The 19,414-nt window shown below is 48.2% G+C and overlaps 1 protein-coding gene and 2 long non-coding RNA genes across 4 annotated transcripts in view; all 3 read left to right on the plus strand.

Annotated features, from left to right (window-relative positions):
* Window positions 1-5,099, plus strand: part of LOC114014414 (uncharacterized) — a 141,171-nt gene extending 136,072 nt beyond the window's left edge. For both annotated transcript variants that reach the window (XR_008732990.1, XR_003557888.2), the window contains exon 7: window positions 4,838-5,099. This is a non-coding gene — a long non-coding RNA (uncharacterized LOC114014414). The remainder of the gene's footprint in view (window positions 1-4,837) is intronic.
* Window positions 5,100-5,193: 94 nt separating this feature from the next.
* On the plus strand, window positions 5,194-5,754 carry LOC129736343 (uncharacterized). The gene has a single exon (XM_055714044.1). The coding sequence runs from the start codon at window positions 5,194-5,196 to the stop codon at window positions 5,752-5,754; it is 561 nt and encodes a 186-aa protein (XP_055570019.1).
* Window positions 5,755-7,653: 1,899 nt separating this feature from the next.
* LOC114014415 (uncharacterized) lies at window positions 7,654-18,969 on the plus strand. Its single transcript, XR_008732965.1, has 2 exons — window positions 7,654-8,296; window positions 11,220-18,969. It is a non-coding gene; the product is annotated as an uncharacterized LOC114014415 (long non-coding RNA).
* The last annotated feature ends 445 nt before the right edge of the window (window positions 18,970-19,414 follow it).

The following is a 19,414-nucleotide window of genomic DNA, read 5'->3' on the forward strand; positions in this document are numbered from 1 at the left end:
TCAGGCCACGGACTCTGTATGAGAATTTGATGATTATTAAACCATAGAAACTGAATGGAAACACTGCTTTAGGTCCCATCATCACTGCAGAGCAGATGGACAGGAAAACAAATACATAACTTTCCCTGTGCTGATGCTGAAAATTATAGTCTCACACCTGCCTTTATGGTAGATTTCTTGTATGACTAAGACAAAATAATTCAGAAAAACATTTTCAAAGGCAATTGTAGCACCAGGACACATGTGTCAGTGAAAGCCAAAGGCAGTAAGCAAGCAAATTTGAACCTCTGAGCTGCAACGTCTGTGTCCCAGCCCTCCACCCCTGAGGTGGCTATAATTCTTCCAGTCTTCCAAGCTATTTTATTCTCTTTATAGCGCAGGCAGTTTTTGGAAGGAGCTAACTGACCAGCCAGGAATGGCTAGAAATTCAAGATTTCCATTTTGTGTGACAATGCGGCATGTCAAAAAAGATTTCACTCTCACCGAAAGGAAAAATCTCTGTGTCTCATGGAGAAGAAACTTCTGGCAACTTTTTCTCTTCAGGAATGTCAAGATAATTTCTTCTGACTTCTAAAAAATGAAACAGAGCAGCCAGCTACCCCAACACAACTTCCTTCGTACAGGTTGTCATGGAGCCTAAGCGATCTGGACGATTTGGACTCCAGAGGGAATTATTTCCATCTTGAACTAAAATTAATTGAAACAGACCCGAGATAGTTGTCCTTGTCAAAGATATTTACATGTATTTACACTGTTGAACAGGTCTGTTAGACAGCAAAACCAAAACCTATTTTTTAGCTTGCAGGTCTCCAGACAACACCTCCGCCCTGGCTGGTAGATTGTCTTTGTTTGTTCCTACATTGCTTAAATCATTCTCTAGGTATGAAAAGCTCTTGGCTTAAAGTGCTTCCCAGAATGACAGCAGAAATGCACTAAAACATACAAAGGAGCTAGCCAGATTGCAGTACTTGCCTCCCTGATAGCTTTGTATAGTTTATGGATGCTTTTTAACCTCATTGGTGTAATTAGTTCTTGGTTGGACCTATCTGCACTGGTTGTGATGTCCTTGGGCAGCCTAAGCTCTTTGTATCAGCCGTCTTTGTCAAAATTGCCAGGAAATAATTTCTACAGTGAACAGTGAACACAAAGTAGCTTCTCAAAGTGTCCATGTTAAATGATGGAGTCCTCACTGGGAAAGCTAATTCAGTGCACTTAATTTATGAGGAATTTATAGATTACTCTAGAATTACATAATGAAATATTGTGAGAACAAATGACAAAGGAGAGTCCTGTTGCAAGAAGTCCCACTTCTCACTGGATGAAGTGGGAAATTGTACCTATTTAACTATTCATCCCTAGCGTTTGAGAGAAGAGCAGAAAATTGGGCTGGAGTAGAACATAAAAGACTTCCAGTCCATACTTCTGCCATGAGGAAGGATCTGTTGTTCTTCAGGTATCACCGTCAGAGGTTTACCCAGCTTCTCCTCAGGAGCCTTCAGTGGTGGAGCCTTCCTGAAGGCAATGTATTCCGGTGCTTCCGAATATTGTTTTTTTCTAATTTCCAGACTAAAACTTCTTGGTTGGATACGGTGCTTATTATTTCTAACTCTAAATACCTAGGTGGTGGAGAACAAGGGATTCTCTTCCTCACTGAAGTCCCCTTTTATAATTTGAAAACTTATTATCCAGGTTTATAGTAGGAAATTAAACGCACTGGGGATCATTCTCTGGCACTGGGTCAAATGGCATGCAGCAGCCTGGATCTATTCTAGCAACTCCCTTCAATCTCTAATACAGTCTGATCACATTAAATCTGCCGACTGGGAACATTCCTGGGTTCTATCCCAGGCCCTCTGCCTGGCAGCTGGCCAGGAGAAAGCCAGTGAATCCAGAGAAAATGCGGTAGCCATCTCACTTCAGTCTCCTCTTCATCAAATTGTTATTATTTCAGTCTTTTCTCATAGGCCACATTTTCAAGATCTCCCTTCATAACCATTGCTCTGTGGTCTCGTTCCCAGTCACCCACATCAAACCAGCATGTGATGCTTCAGCCAGAGCCTGGCCCATGCTGAGAGGAGTAATGTTCCTCTGCCTTGAGGGCAAACTCCTAATCAGGGAGCCCACTGTTGCCTCTGTCTTCTTTGCAGCAACAAGATGTTGCTGACCTGTGCCCAGCTGTGGTTGACTAGAAGCACAAGATCTTTCCTGCAGAACCTATCCATTTGTTGCCAATCCTTTACTCGTCTGGGTGATTATTTCTGGGTAAGTGTAACATGTAGGTGGGAATTCTAAGTGAACAACGTCATATCTCTTTGTCAGACCATTTCTCCCATTTGTTCTTATAAATATTTCTGTCCTGCAGCTTCTCCCACATTGATGTTACAAAAATCTTCAGTGTATGTCATCCAGATCATTAATGAATACACAAATGTTGCTAAACTCATAAAGAGTACCATTTTCATAATAAGTTAATGGCTAACTCTTATCTGAGGGCACTGTTCCTTTCTTTTATACACTCACTCAATGATGATTTAATCTAGACTACATCACCCTGCCTTGTCTTTATGAGGCAGTGTCAAAACTCTTGTTAAAATCACTGTATACGAACACTTACTAGCTCTCTTCTCTCCATCCATTAGGCCTGTTACATTGTCAGAGAGGGAAATAATTCAGATTGATGCAGTGCAGTTCTGGAGCAATCCATGTTGCTGGTATTTGCATTGTTAACTTTTAGGTGCTTATGGATTATTTTTATTATTTGTTCCAGTCATATTCTGGGAATTGAAGCCAGTGTGTGGCATCTATGCTTCCAGCTGTGCTGTTTTAGAGACAGGAATGCTGCTTAGCCTTCTTCCTCTTCTTGATCCTCACCTGAACTCTGCAAGGCTTTGCAGAGTACTTGCAACCAGCAACACTCCTTAGCTTTAGCCAGGTATGAAAAATAAAAGCTGTGGCTGATCTGAAAGGCTCTAATTTGTTAAAGTACTCCCTTGCTTTTTGTCCCCCTATTCTAGCAGATCTCACCTTTTATTTGTCATACTGTATTTAAGCCACCCAATTTTAGTTATTACTTCCAATGAAGGGTGACGCAAAAGAGCTTTTGACCTTCAAGAGACCATCTGTTAATAGCTTTCCTTCAGTACTTTCTTGATTTTCCTCTTACAGAGTGATTTCTTGTTATTATTTTGTGCCTTTGCCTTCCTGATCTTGTATTTTACTGTCACATTACTTATTTTCATGTTTAGCAGCCTAGTGTAGTTTCCACTGCTTGTATGTATTCCAGTGTCTGAAGTCAACAAAGAACTTGTGGTTTAACCACGTTTTTTTATTACTTTTGTTTCTCCTTCCCCTGCTTTGGAATGGTTTACTCTTCTACCTGCCATATTTGTTTCACAAAAAAAAAAAAAAAAGAGAGTCAGTTTTCCTTGACTCCTTTTTCTCATAAACTGTCTTTACATAAGATCTTACCTACTTTTCCTCTGAATTTATTGAAATCTGTGTCCTTGAAGTCCACTGTTTCGATCTTGCTGCTCTCTCCTTCCTTTCCTGTGGATCATGTGCACTGTCATTTTGTAACCCTCATCTCAATTTCCATGTTTGCATTTTCAGCCATTTATTTCCAAATCTGGAGAAATCTTCCCCCTACTCTCTCTGCTGGATTTTCTTTACCTATGTGTCAAGAAATTGTCATCAGCACATTCCTGGAGCTTGCTGAACACTATGCTTGCATTTCACGACACACAAAACGTGCCCACAGCTGTTCTTTAGAACTGAGACCAACTGGCAGAGAGTGGCCCACATCTGGACAGCTAAACTCTCTCACCCTCCAAAACTGGGAGGCCATACCCTGGCCACGGGATCTGGCTGCTGCTCTCTGCTAACTCCAAGCAGTGTTTGGGAATTGTTTTGGGACAGTGGTGGGTACCTGAGGACAAAACCATGTCAGGGAGTGTCCCAGCACTTTGGTAGTATGAATGGCAGTGCATCAATGTTGAGGAATGTGCTCCCTCTGGAGCTGTTTCATTTACTGCAATAGATAGTCTGTTGTCTCTTGGTTTATTACTTTCTCTACACGTTGCTGAAATCCCTGGAGAGCATCACCTCCTGGAGGATCCTGCCAGTTGCTCACAAAATGCCATCTCCATCTGCACTTGCTGAGAGGATTGTCCACTTACCCTGATACTTACCCTGAGAGCGCCTGAACTCCTTTCCCCTGTGATCAGACATTCAGCAACTTTTTCTCCCTCTGTTCTGGAGCTGAGGATTAGCTGTATGTGCTAGGCAGCCACGCTTCCCTTCTCCCCTTTCTTGTCCTTCATGAACATGCATCCTCTTCTACTAATGCGCCAAGTATGAGTTATCCCACCATAAGCCTATTTTATGCCTATTAATTTTTGATCATTATATAGACTTCCCCTTATTAATCTCAAGCTTTCGTGCATTAATCTAAACATCCAGATGTTTTGTGGGCTGACATCCCCCAGCACAGGCACTCTCTCACCCCTCTTATGATCCTTCGGTGGACAGATCTGTGGTTCTCTTTGGCTAGAAGTAGATAACGGAAATTATTTCATTACCGTGGGCAAAAATGAAGGCATTAGGTCAGGTATGTTTTGCTTAGCTTCCGATGAGGAAAACAACTCGCAGACACAGGGCAATGACACCCGCCCTCCATCTGAATGTGGTTCGTCTTCCTGGGGCAGAGCCTGTGCTGGAAGCACGTGATATCCTGGCAGTAACACAGCAAATGTCCAAGAGGGAAATGACACGTTAAAACGAAAAGACAAACACATTTTTCACCCTGACAGACAGCTGGCTTACATCTGTATTTTCACAGGCATCAGCAGTGTTGACTGTTATTGTTAAACGCTCAGATACTGCACTGGAGTGTCAGAGGGCCCGGATTCTCCGCAGTGTTATTGCCCACGTCTAAGACATCCTGAAGTGATTAACGGGCTTTCGGGCCTGCCCGCTGGGACGCCCTAACGGCCGAGGGCGCGGGCGGGGAAGCGGGGCCGCCCCGAGGGCGCTGGTCACGGCACCAAGCATGCCCGCCCGCCGGGGCAGCGGCCACGGGCAAGGGGGCAGGGAGCGCCGGGGCTGCACCTGCGGCTCCTCCGCTGCAGCCGCCCACGGCCGGCCCGGGAGCAGGAGCAGGAGCGGGAGCAGCCCAGGAGCGGGAACGGGAGCGGGATGGGAGCGGGAGCGGGACAGGAGTGGGAGCGGGAGCGGGATGGGAGCGGGAGCGGGACGGGAGCGGGAACGGGAGCGGGACGGGAGCGGGAGCAGAACGGGACCGGGAGTGTGAGCGGCCCGGGACTGGGAGCGGGACGGGAGCGGGAACGGGACGGGAGCGGGAGCGGAACGGGTGCGGCCCGGGAGCGGGAGCGGGAGCGGGACGGGAGCGGGAGCGGGAGCGGGACGGGAGCGGGAACGGAAGCGGGACGGGAGCGGGACTGGAGCGGCCCGGAGCGGGAGCGGGAGCGGGAGCGGGACGGGAGCGGGAACGGAAGCGGGAGCGGGAGCGGGACTGGAGCGGCCCGGAGCGGGAGCGGGCCCGCGCTCGCCCTGGCGCCCTCGCCCAGCAGGTGGCAGCACGGCGGGCGGCCGCGGGGCTCGGCCTGGCGGGGCCTCGGCGGGATCCGCGGCGCTGGGGCTGGAGCCGGGCGCGGAGCCGGCTGTGCGGGCTGGCAGCGCCAGGGGACAGCCAGCCGCTTGGGTCCCGCAGCCCGCTGTCGTGCGGCGAGGCGGTAAGGACAGCAGCGGGCACTCAAGATTTTGCAAGGCACGTTGAAGCAAAATTGAGACACGATCGTGTATTTGCAAAGTGTGGGACAAATCCCGGCTCCATTTGTTTGCTGCTCGGTTGGCACGGCGCGGGGTCAGCGTGCCCCATGCAGAGCGCCGCCCCCAGCCCTGCCCGTGTCCCCGCAGGAGGGTACCGCAGACCCCGCTGCCCCCCGGTGACCTCCCCTGGCGGCAGGGACGCTGCCCCCGGTGGGAGAGGCACGGCCCCGGCACGGCCCCGGCACGGCCCCGGCACGGCGGCCCGCAGCGCCCACAGCCGCTCCCGCTCGGCCGCCCGGTGGGGCCGCGCACAGCGACGTCGCGGTGGGACAGCCCGGGTGCGCGCGGCGACCGTGTGGGCGGCCCGGGGACCCCTCAGCCGGGCGGGGACCGGGCAGGGCGAGGTGACGGCCGTCCTGCCGCTGCCGCTGCCGCTGTCCCCGCCCCGTCCCTGCCCCAGCCCCTGTCCCTGTCCCTGTCCCTGTCCCTGTCCCTGTCCCTGCCCCTGCCCCTGTCCCTGCCCCGTCCCTGTCCCTGCCCCTGTCCCTGCCCCTGCCCCTGCCCCAGCCCCTGCCCCTGTCCCTGCCCCTGTCCCTGTCCCTGCCCCTGACCCTGTCCCTGCCCCTGTCCCTGCCCCAGCCCCTGTCCCTGTCCCTGCCCCTGTCCCTGTCCCTGTCCCTGCCCCTGTCCCTGCCCCAGCCCCTGTCCCTGTCCCTGCCCCTGTCCCTGTCCCTGCCCCTGCCCCTGCCCCTGTCCCTGCCCCTGTCCCTGTCCCTGCCCCTGTCCCTGCCCCTGCCCCTGTCCTTGCCCCTGTCCCTGTCCCTGTCCCTGCCCCTGCCCCTGCCCCTGTCCCTGTCCCTGCCCCTGTCCCTGTCCCTGTCCCTGCCCCTGCCCCTGTCCCTGCCCCTGTCCCTGCCCCTGCCCTGCCCCTGTCCCTGTCCCTGCCCCTGCCCCTGTCCCTGTCCCGTCCCTGTCCCTGTCCCTGTCCCTCCCCTGCCCCTGTCCCTGTCCCTGCCCCGTCCCTGTCCCTGCCCCTGTCCCTGTCCCTGTCCCTGTCCCTGTCCCTCCCCTGCCCCTGTCCCTGTCCCTGCCCCTGCCCCTGTCCCTGCCCCTGTCCCTGCCCCTGCCCCTGCCCCTGCCCCTGCCCTGTCCCTGCCCCTGCCCTGCCCCTGCCCTGTCCCTGTCCCCTGCCCCTGTCCCTGTCCCTGTCCCTGCCCCTGTCCCTGTCACTGCCCTGTCCCTGCCCCTGCCCTGCCCCTGCCCTGTCCCTGTCCCCTGCCCCTGCCCTGCCCCAGCCCGGGCCATCTGCGCTCCCTGCCGCTTGCCAGCACAGCACCGCACGGCCGAGGCCCCTCGCTGATGCTGGATGCCGTTTCTCTGTCAGGGGTGCCAGGAGACATTTGTTTGGCATTTGGAATACTGGTTTTTATGGATTTTGGCTATGCTGGGGCTTTGATTTTATAATCCTTCTACAAGGGCTTGGAGCAAAGGCAGGGGACATTTTCCACAAGCTTCACTGAGAAAATACCACAACAAGCTGTCCTGTCAGTGCGGTGGCTGCTCGTGTGCCAAAACCCGTGTGCTGAAATGGTTGTGAAGGGTGTCAGGAAAGGGGGACACAGGCTGGGAACAGCAGGGTCTGGGCTTATGTCCATACGCGGTTGTCCCATCTTAAATGTGTCCTTGTTCTGGCCTGACGGTGCCTTCGCAGCACCCAGTTCATTTCATCGTAAGGTTTATAGATCGTGGAGTTATGGAGAAGCCCGGGTTTGATATAGCGAGCCAGAGCGACAACCTGCTGCTAAAGGGGGAAAGAAAACTGAGGGGAGGGAAGGAGGGAGGGAGGGAGGGAGCATCTCTGTGGCCTCAGTGTGACTCTCCGGAGGTGGCCTGGAGACACCTCAGCAGGTCCTACTTTGGCCCCATTGGCACAGTGGAGGGGAGAGAGCCATACCCTGCTTCTCTCCCCCGTGCTGCTCCACGTGGCTTCTCGGCACATGGCTCCAGGGCCATGAGCTGCATACGCTTGGGGGGCCTAGGTGAAAAGTCAGCCCTGAAAGCTCTTCCCTGCCTCCTGGCCTCTGAGTCGGGGTTTGGGTAGTTTTAGATCCTCCCAGGCTGTGGGGTATAATAAAAGACTTAACTGATGATGCATGCAAGATGGAGGCCCAAAGTGCAGGGTGATGCACAGCTATGTTGCTTTTCTCTGCCCTAGCGGATCTCCTGGGAAGCCCCTCTGTCCCCCAGTCCCCGAGCTGCAGCGTCCTCCCAGAGGATGGAGCCTTTTGCTTTCGGAGGAGGAGAGCCGTCACAGCAGGCTTCACATCCCCCCATGCTTCCCCGGGTGAAGAGTTTTTGCTTGAGAGCCACATCTGTCCCCTGCCATGAGCTGGCCAAGATGCTGTTCCCTGGGGGCACGCACCATTTCAAGGGTGAAGCCCCCTCCTAATTCAGAAAAGGCGAGACGTGCCAGCCCGCCCTTCTCCAGAAGCCAGCAGAGGGGTGAAAGGTGGGGACATTCAGAACGCGCCATAAGACGCTTCTGTTTTCTAGTGCTTCTGGGAGGGTTCAGAGGTACAAGAGTCTGAGGGTCTCTGGGGAGGGTGGGATATTTTTAGCTGTCACTTGGCTGATGTTTGCTGTCATGTAGAGAGTTTGTTTTTCATTTGTGTATGGATGATATTCTTTTAGGAACAGCAAAATCTTCAAGAGTCTGGGATAGGTGCTTTTCCTGCATTCACATAGGAATAACAGTAATAACAACAGTAGTAAATTAATAACTTTGTAGAAATACTCAAGGTTTTACCGGAACACCCCATCTTCTTCCAGCAGTGTAGCTGCTCCGTTCTAAAAACACGTCGTCTTGTGTCAGCCTTTCTGAAAAAGAAAGAAAAGGATTATGCAACTGGCATTATAGACCAGCGGTTTGCCTATTGTGAACTCATGTAGCACTTGAAAACAGTAGTTTTTTGGCCCAAATTCAGCACATCACTTAGGCATATGCTTAACTTTAAGCATGAGAATAGTCATATTGAAATCAGGGGGACTGTTCACATGTTTACAGTTAAGTCTCAATCCAAATGCTTTGCTAAATTTAGGCCTACTGGGAACTGAGAATGCTAATACAGTTTTCAGAGCCTGACCCTGTAAAATATTAAATACAGCTGAGCCCTCTAATTCCCACTGAAGTTAATGGAATTGAGGGTACTTGGCATTCCTCGGGTGCGTGCAGCCCTGCACAGAATCAAACCCTGAACGCAGCCACCAAAAATGGTGCTCACGCGCTTCCTGAAATCAAAGCATGATGCTCCTTGGTTGCAGGTCAGATACAACCTGCCAAATGTAGAGCCCTTGATCTTAAAGGGGATGTTTCACTGCGACCTTTTGGAGTCCAAAGGACCCAAGGTTACATGCGTGACAAAAATATAGCGTGCGACCGTGAGAAGTGGCGGGGGGGTGGTCGTGGAGGGTCTCAGCAACACGCGTTTTCGGCCGCACTTATTAATTACGTTCAGAATGTAACGCCTCAGAGTGATTTAGAAGCATTGCCTCCTGACTTGCCTTGGTATTTGTTACTTTGCCAATTTCTTGTAGCCATTGAAGCAGAGTTTTGGTATGGGATTTGGAAAAGGAGAGCAGACCTGGCTGAAAGGTCTGTATTTTGAAGATTTTATTTTTATGTTTGTATTTTTATTGGCTTGCACTTCATATTTTTATTATAGTTCTTATTGGAAAGAGCGATTTTGATGAGGAAAAGATCCAAAAGTTTTCAAACCACAAATGCAACCGCATACTTAAAGGTTTTAAAACAGTCTGTAGAACAGGCCGTCAATTTTTGGCAATCAAAACTCTTGAACATTTTAATTATTGGTAAGAATTGAGTAAAAATGTATTCATGTTTTGTTACTTATTTTTCTCCAACAATTTCAGGCTGAAGTTGTTGACAACCCTTTTGCAACCAGTAACTTTTTTTTCCTAGTTGTCACTAAATGACATACAGGTTTTTCAGCCAGGCTTAGAAGTTTAGATGGCTTTGCAGGTTGGTTCAGGCTGGGGAATCACAAGGAGGTTGGCTGGAACGAGGAAAGTTGCAGTGGGTGACATCAGGGATAAGAGTGAGAGTTTGGGGGTTTGATGGGGAAGAGGGTTTCATGGTAAAGAAATAAATCTGAAGAATTCGAAGAGGCATCAAGTTGCTCAGATTAGAGCAGTAGCAAAAATAATGATTATGGCAGCTTGTATTGGAGGCTATGGGACATTTTTATCAGGATGATTTGGCAGTCAAGAACACAGCTTCTCAGCGATGAACGTTTTCTGTAGCAAAAAGGAAAAAGCTTTATTTAAGGTCTGATCCAATCAATTTTTTTTAATTAAAATTATGTAAAATATGTAGTTTCAAAAAAGTTCAAATTAAAGCTTCCTTAGGGGAAAAGAATGGGACATGGAGACTCGTGTCTTCCGTTGTGTAATCTGCAATTAGCTCACCAGGCTGCATAGTACAGAAACGAGCATCATTATTGTGCCTAGTGGGAGCTGTAGGACAGCCATGAAGCTCTGCTCTCTCTTCCTTTCTGGGTGGGGTCCCTCACTATACCATATATTTCTCAATGCACACTATATGGTCTTTCCACTGTATCATGCACTACAGGTAGTGAAGTCCTTGTTACGGTGAAGTGTAGTTTCCTATAGGTTTTGGCTCAGAGCAAGCAGAATCTGCAAGGGAAGGCTAACGCAGCCTGATGCTCATTTTACTCTACATAAAGCATGTCAAGTAAACGAAACAAAACTCAGCATTTAGAATTCAATGATTAGAAATGCTGAAAAGTTTTGCCTAAATATGTAGAGGTTAAAATGTTAGTATTTCTGAGGAGGTGCTTTTAAAATCTGAGCCTTATATCCTATTTTGGATGAAAATGAATGTGGGAATTTTCAACTGGAAATTCTGCGTTTCAGTCAAGTCTGAGCTAGACTGATGGGAAAAGAAATGGCAGATCCTGATAATCAAGATATGAGGTGATGAAAACTGGATGAAAATTCCAGTAGACTACACGGGAAGTCTGAATGATTTAAAAATTGCAGAGGAAAATGCATCCCAACTTAGGTAATATTTTTGTATTCTAGCCAAGAGAAAGAAAGGCAATGGCCAAAAATGCTCACCACTCTTGAAACTGCGTGGCAGAATGATGCTAAAGTCACTGGAGAGTGAGAGATGTCCTGGAGAAAAACTGGTGCCTGTTTAATTCAGGCAGATACTGGTATCTGGAGGAGGCTCAGAGCGACAGGCTGGGATGTGCGATGGTGTGAAGGGAAGCTGGACTGAAAAAGGCATCTGACAAAATCAGATCTGAAGTCATGGGAGCAGGATGAATGCCCCAGAGAGGTGGAAGAAAAGGAGAAATCTGAAACCATGACCTTTTCCTCTTTTCCCATAGATCCTTCTTCAATACAGACAGGCCTGACCTTCCTCCAGGGATTGCAGCAGAGCGCAGAGCAGCATGGCACGTGGGTCCTGTGGCACTTCAGAGAGGTTTGCGCCTCTTACTGCTGTAAACAGCCATAAATACCTCAAATTTGGTTCCAAGGTTTCTGCTGAAGGCAGCTGACCAGATAGCCTAATCTGACTGTACCGAACAGATGCACTGCTTTCAGTCGAAAGAGCAATTGACTGCTCCTAGATTTAACACGTGGATGCAGCAGCCTGGGGGTGCTCAACGGTGTTGCTTGAGTGGGATCTATTTCCCCAGGCTTTCCCATTCCCTCTCTCATGTGCCCTGGGAATGCTCTGTCCCTCCCAGACCCCACAAATGACCGAAATGCCACAAGACAAGGAAGGATGTTTGCACTCGCCTGTGCACTGTTGCCCTCTGCTTCTCCAAACTGCAGGGGCCACCTTACAATAATACTTATATAGGGCTATATATTTTCCTAGCATTGTACAAATATTAACTAATTAATACCCAGGACTCCTGTCGCCCATTCTGCTAGACTCTACCAGCCCCAGGCAAGTCATTTAACCTCTGTTTGTCTTAGCTCTGCCATCTGGTACACATTGTTTTTAATTGTCCTCTGAGAAGCTAAGCAAGTTGAATGAGATCTTGGACATGTAAAAATAACTTGCACAGGATGGTGTGGAATGGCTTGGCTAAGCTCCTTGTGGATCCCTTGTCAATCCAGGTTATATTTTAGCATCACCACCAGTACAGCTAAACTAGGCACTTGGCAAACCAGGTTCGTATGTGACTTCCAAGGGGGAGATGAAGTTCCGTTCTGATCACTGAGGTAGAGGGGGTAGAAGAGACAGTATTTAGCAGGAGAGCTGCTCATGTGTCAAGTGGGAGGTTACTTAACCTGTGTTAGTCTACAAAGGAGTGGATCCAAAGACCTGCACGAGACATGTGATGTGTTTCTCCAGCAGCCCTCACTCCCTGGAATGGACAATGAGAAATGCACTAAGGCTCCAAGGAGGACCCCAGTGGGGAACCAGCCTCAGAGCAAGCCAAAGGGCTTGGACCTCAGCTTCTGCACATATTTTGGCCCTAACCTGGCTACAGCTTGGACCCTGAGCCTGCCCTGCAGGCTTAGGAGTGAAGATGGTAGGATGTAAGTGGTCAGTGATGTGCTTATCCTTATGTGAGTACAATCCCCGCAAGACAGCAGAGCTACGAAGGGGGCCAGTGGCCAGTAGGTACGCTGAGGCAGGAGCTGAATATGAGCTTGAGGCTCTGCAGCTGGTCATAGATGAGCATGGGTCATGAGATCAGCCTTGCGCTTTGGCCCTCCTGACCCAGAGATGTATTTCTGTGGAGCATAAACACTGTGAAAAAATTGAAGAGCTTTGATGCTGTGATGGTCTAAATCAGATTTTCCAGGCACAGATTTCTGGGAGGAGGGGTGTAACAAGGAAAGCTGGGCAACAGTAGTGAAGCTACCGGTGTAGACATGCCATCACTTTTCCCAGGAGCATCCCTACCCTGTGGTAGAGCGGTATGATCCCAAAGACTCTTCTGATAGGGCTGACAGACCTGCAAGTATCCTACATAAACCCCTCCCTCTCCCTTACTTTCTGTCTCCATGTGAGACCCAGTGAATGGAAGCCCCTGTGATGGTAAATTGCTACAGCAGCTCTGTACCACTGGGGAGTTTTCCTCCAGAAGGGATCCTCACTTGCCTGACACTCAAGGGTGCCCTGAACTGCTGGTTGGCTTTGCTTAGGATTCATGGACTGGGAGATCTTATCTCCGTCAGAGTAACCCATCAGAAGGACATGCTGCTGCCTTGCTCAAGGCAGAAATATTATACAATGCTCCTAGCAGGTTTTTTTTGCTTCACTTTTCACTTAAATGTAGCACACTTCTCATCATACTCTTAAGAGAAGAAGACAGCTCAGAGTCCTTTATGTGGGCAGTGTGGCTTTTCCAAAACTTCATGTTTTCCAATGCCATTATTAAAAGGTAGGAAGGTAAAGCTTTGCACTAAAAAACATTTCCGACTGCGTGAAATCCCCTTCACTGATTTACATAGCTTTAAGATGGTTTTACAACCTGTATTTTTAAATGGAGGGATAAACATGTGAAACTTTGACCCAGCAAAGCACTTAAGTACATGTTCAACCCCATATGTAGTAGGTTGCAGGCTGGATTGAGGGCATTAAGGGGCAGGATTATAAACAAACATTTGCAAAGCTGGTTTTACTTTTTTAATGAAAATGGAAAACTGGCCTTTTTAATGTAGAGGCTCTAAAATGGGTCATTGCAAGTGCATGTGTAGCATTGCAGGCTGTTCCTGGGCATAATCAATAAGCACGTGAGAAAAGTTCTGAAATTGTAGCTTTCACAATGTGGCGAATTCTTGAAAGTATGGGAAATCTGCTTTTAAATCCAGGCTGAGTTAGACTGTGTTTACAGCTGTTAATATAAACAAGGAAACCTAGCTACAGAGCTCACAGCATGACTGCGACATCATGTTTTCGTTACACTGACTGAAAACTATGCATAATAATCAGCAGATTATTTGGTATTTAAATACAAGTATGGATTCAGTTATAAACCTCTGAAGATGGATATTAAATTAAGGCTCCTTAACTCTTGTCATCTTTTCGCAAATACCTAATAGTTAACTCTTGCTAATTTTTGCATACAACAAATCTGGAGTTAAAATGGTTGCAATTAAGTAGTTAAACAGTGTAATCAAGAGTCAAACTGAAAGTTAGCTCAGCTCAGCAAGTGTGCTAAGCATGGAAAGGGGGGACTGAGCAGGAGGGCATGGATTAGACGTACACATTATTAAGACAGCTTTTCTTGACGTATGCAACTTCCAGTATGCAACTGCTCTGTGCTGGGTGAAATGAAACAATTCAGCCATGGCATCTCCATTGGGCTGAGAAGCATTTCTTTGAAAGAATTATATTCTCTTTAGACAGTGAAATAGGCTTTAGGCTTTCAAAATGCCTGGCTTCTCGAATGCTTGTAGGCAAATATTGTTTTGGGGAAAAAAATGCTAGTGCTCCCCCATTCCCTTCTGCCCAAACAAACAGTAAAATAGTATGGGAAGAAACAGGAAGGTAAATAGGATATTTTGAAATTATTTCTGGCACTCTCATGACCCGATTTTGATCTTGTGCATCTTAAAGGAGCCTTTGTTCGAATTTAACACTTTGGCAGGAAAATGAGGCTGAGCAGTCGTGTTGGAATAGCACAAAAAAGCTGGAAAAACTACCTTGGAACAGCCCTGGAGACCACGTGAGATACAGTGGTATGTTCTTAGCTGGTGGATCCCTGTTCAGTTCTACTCTTTTTGCTTCCCAGTAGAAAACACGTGGTTTGCAAATGCCACGTATGAACCCGACAGACAAAGGCCACAAGGTACACACTGACCTTCTGCGTGGGGTCCTGATCCCACGGTGTTGTATGCACATGCCTCTCTTCACCTGGGTGAGAAACTCCTGTGATTGTACCAACTTATCTAAGGCTGTGTAGGACCAAAGCCTTTTGGTGTCTCAGTAGTTTTCAGGTTAATTTGCAGAGTGAGTTCATCGTTAAATACCATGCTCTTCCATCAATCTTGGCCAAAAAAAAAAAATAAGTATTGGCCTAATTTTGCAGAGATGGGGGCTTCCTCCTTACTCTGTGGACCCCCCGAGGTTTCAAAACCCCCAGGAGGGTTTAGAGACGGGGGGGCTTGCTTGCCTGCCAGTTCACCGTTACCTGTGGCATGCAGAATGGTGGCAGGGTGGCAGGGGCTGCCAAGGAGGGGCAGGCACTCCTTTGGGAAGAAAGTGTTGGTTTGGTGGCCGTGGTTGGGTGGAAGAGAGAGAAAAGAGACACATGCTGGAGGGAAAGGTGAGGTGGTTTGTGCACGAAGGGCTGCATGCAAGGGTAAGACCAGACGCCTAAGTGGACAGGCAAAGGCAAAGTTGGGGGGTTTAGCCCATGATCAATCTCAGCGATTTGTTGTGTCCTGAGACTGAAGAGTGGCACCTTGTTCCCACTCATCAGAGCCTAGACCACCATCTAAACGGGAGCTGCTTTCCTCCCGCTTCTGATTTCTACACAGGGACCTTCTGAGGAAAAGTGCCGTGTTTCCAGTCACGTTTCACAGTCGAGCTGCACTTTAAGAGCAGTGAGCCAACCTCAGCGCATCTGGAGATACAGCGTGGTTAAACAACCCAACGTTCAAATAAACATGTTGCTTTTTGCTTCATTCTCCCACTGGGCCAGCCCCGGGTTTTGCTGAGCTCAGACCTTTTCCTCGCGGCTGCCGCTGAGCTTGTCCCTTCCTCAGTGACTGTCTGAAGAAGGAGGGGTGTCCCAGGAGCTGGTGGGACCTGGAAAACCCAGGTCGCTCCCTATTTCAACTGAGATTGTCCTCCATGACCTTTGCCAAGACACTACCTCCACCCACTGCTTGTGTCTCACATTGATAAAAGCAGAAGACACATTTATCTAATAACTGGTCTTGTGATGATGAAGTCAAGCATTGACTGCAAGAGACTTGGACGCTGCATGGTGAAGACCATGTACATGTATGGGTGAAAGGTAGCTTTCCACAAAGGTTCTCCCGGTGGCTCCCTCACTTACTGCCCTTTGACTAAGCAAGCCCAGACATCCATATTTTCTGAATGAAAGAACCAAAAAACCAAAGAGTCTGGAGGGAGCAGAAATGCGGGAAGCCCCTACAGGACCCTCTGCAGGAGCACATGCTTTGCTCTAAAAGTATGGATTTAAAAAAAATACAGGACTTTTGGAGAGGTCAGACTGCATCCTTTCTGGCCTCAGAAACATATGCTCTAGCAATCAATGCACGTCCTTGACCCTCCCCTACCTTTTCTTACCCAAGGGTTTGCCATCTTGTGTTCATGAGCCAGTTTTTAACTGAATTAAGAAATTTCTCACGTGAAGGCAGCTCTGCTAATCTAAACAAGGCTCGTATGTAACCGGTTTCAGCATGCCGTTCTAAATTGCCTATGGAAACGCTTTCGTCTAGATTGAGCTACGTCTGCCAGGGGGCCTGATATAAAGCTGTGGGTACGGCAAGCGCTGCTGTGATCCCCAGCCCTGGGGCGCCAGAGCTGGGAGCCGCCGGCGTGTGATCGCCCCTCTGCAGCGTGCACATCTGAAAGCGGTCAGCTCCCAAATCCTCTTGTGAATCCAGCCCAAAAATTGGAAACTTTTTGTTTCTGAAATAGGCAAACCCTCACGATTTTTTCTGATGATTTCCTTGCCCCCAGCCCCCCTAAATTTTTGGGCTGAAGCCTAGTCACTAAATCTGACCCAAATTCAAAAATAGCTTTGGCTGCTAGTGGGGAGGGAAAGGTCTGACTCTAATGTGATGTTCCAAAAATCTGGGCTTTTGTGTGAATTAAAGTAGGGGGAGGTGGGTTTGGTTTTCTTAATAGCCTATCAAACCTCATCCTGTCCTAATATTGGAGCATTGCTCAGAGCCATTTCTGCTCTGCTGGTGTTGTATACCCAAGAGTTTTGACAAGATGTTAACACAGCGCACTCAGTATGTATTTGGTTCATAGCAGTTGTTGCTCATTGACATCCAAGCTGCTTTCTGAGTGAGCCTTCCAAGTAGACTCCTCATGATTAACGTTTTAATATTTCCATTACAAACCACTTTTCTCACAACAGATTACTTCGGTGCAAAGGGAAGACACTTTCTGTGTCCAAACTCGCAACTGAGGTAGAGGGGGGAGCAGTTTTTGGGTCTTTTTTTTTAGCTTTGGCTCTAGATGGCAGTTTGATTTGACTCTTTCCATTATGACAAGTCTCTCCCTCCTTCAAATCGCAGAATTTCCTTTTCTAAAATTTTTTCATTCTGCAAATATCCATGTTTGGACTTTCTTAGGCAGGTTATTTTAATCAAAGTTTAAACCAAAGGTTATTTTTTAAATCTCGAGTGCATGTTCTAGGAAGGATATTTTCTCTTCTGTTTGGGTAGATAGAAACCCAGGGCTCATTCCTGATTCTCCGGTGCAGAAGGGAGGAGAGCATCAGCCCCCAGCAGGATAAAGGGTGAGATACTGTGCCTTTGTTTTGGGTCAGCTGTGAACGGTCTGTGGTTTGTCCTGTTGACTTCTGTGGAGTCACTTCTGAAGGATGGTCTTAATAGGTATGAGCTGAGGCAGCTGTATCTGGTCTTAAGGAAAAGAGGGAAACTCACTAAGTGCATTAATTGGGTTATAAAAGTTGTCTCTCAGGAAGGAGAGGACAAGTGTGATGAATTGAGTTAACAGGAAACGGAGCCAGCCACAATAGCTGTCTGAGACCTGTTCATGGTCTCCCTCTCAAAACATAACCGACTGCAGCCAGGCGTGACTCCGCCATTGTTTTTGAGGTGGCCCTGGTGATTTTTTTACAAGGCTACTGATAGGATTCCTTGGCACGCAGCCTGGACTCTGCTGCTTCTTTTGTGGGAGGGGGACTGTTGGGTTTTCCCTGCTGTCTCCTGCTGCAGAAGTTGAACGCGGCTGCTACGCCACACTGAAAGCACCCTGGGAAGAGGAACTTTTGTTCCCCTCTGGATGGCTGTCGAAATAAGCCAGGGCCCTGAGCTACCGGTGAGCTTGCATGTGCATTCCACACAACCACGGCTTCGCACGCGTGGGGCACTTCATCACCGCAAGCACACTGTCAGCAGCAGCTCCCATGGAGGGAAGGATGGGTTTTTTCTTCATGGGAAATGGGAAAAGCTGTGCAGGGAGGCTGGCGGCGTGACCAAAACTACGTGAAGAATCTGTGTTAGAGTACAGCTTCGAAGGCATGCCTCCTTGGTCAAGTGACACAGGATTGACATAATCCCTGTGCTTCCTGCCCTTCTCCCTCCTAGTTCCTGGTTAAGTGGAGCCTGTGGCAGCCTCAGCGTGGCTGACTGTGTGGATCCTCCTCAAGCCGCAGACTGAAGTGGGACCTTCCAAATTGGCGACGCAGATGGTTTTCACAGGCTTTACTGGCTGGCTCTGGTCAGTCTTAGGGATCTGTTGTTAATCCGTCATCTTGAGCAGGTGACTGACTTTTAATCAGAGGGAGCAGTTTCTATCTACTTACCCATTCATGTAGAGCAATAAAGCCTGAAATCTTTAAAAAGAAGGGAAGCCAAGTTTCTCCTGTATCTCTGTAGATTCTGCAAATCCTTCTGTGGCTGTAAAGAGTTGATCCTGTCTCCTCTGTTGATAACAACATGTGTGTGCTTATGCCATACACCTCCACCAAAGCTCCTCAGCAATTCCTGTTTATTTGACTTGCTTTATAAAGCAACGTGTCAATTTGAAAATCATTAGGTATTCCTACCAGGAGTCAAAGACCACATTCAGAGTGGATTACACGCATGTTTCTTAAAAGTGTTAATGTGCTAATCTGCTGGTTACTTGATCCAGGCAAAATGCCATGATATTCCACATGAGCAAAATACCACGGTTCTTGGAGATTTCATATAAATATTACCCACTGTGTTTCCACATTTGAAGTGTTATACTTGTCTATTAAAATCAACAAGCTGGAACTAGGATCTGGAAATAAGTGATATTACTATTTTATTTATGAACTTCAGATTCAGATTCTTTTTAATAAAATACCTTACAAATAAGGAACAGAACATGAATCTTACTGTTATTTCATGTATTCCATGTAAATATTTCAACTATGCCTTGCAGCAATAAAAGCACATTATATATACTCTGCATTACCATTGTGACCAATAATGTTTGACTCACTGTACTGTATTTAGTCCAAAACCAAAACAGAGTCAGGGCAACACCGTGGCTGTTGTAACAGTGTGCTGCGAGTAAGGAACAAGGCTTGCAATGAATAAGGCCTCACACTAAATAAGGGCTTGTTCATTATGAAGCCGTTTGGATTATGGAGTACTCCTGACTCCGTTAAAGAGTGAAAATTTCTTACTTGTGCTCTGGAACAGGGGGTGGGATGAGGCCACACAAACAGTAGCCAGTCTGTGATTTTGAGATTCACAGTGTGGTCCTTGCTGTTTCTTGCAAAGCAAACGCATGAACTGGAGAATAAGCTGATTCTCGGTACAGCGGGACCCCAGCAGTGAGTCTACAGGTGTTACCCAGGCGTGTCCAGAACACTATCCGGTAGGAACCGTCGGGTCACTTCTGCTTTATTTC

Source organism: Falco cherrug, chromosome 6 (assembly GCF_023634085.1).
Source record: "Falco cherrug isolate bFalChe1 chromosome 6, bFalChe1.pri, whole genome shotgun sequence".
Classification (NCBI taxonomy): domain Eukaryota; kingdom Metazoa; phylum Chordata; class Aves; order Falconiformes; family Falconidae; genus Falco; species Falco cherrug.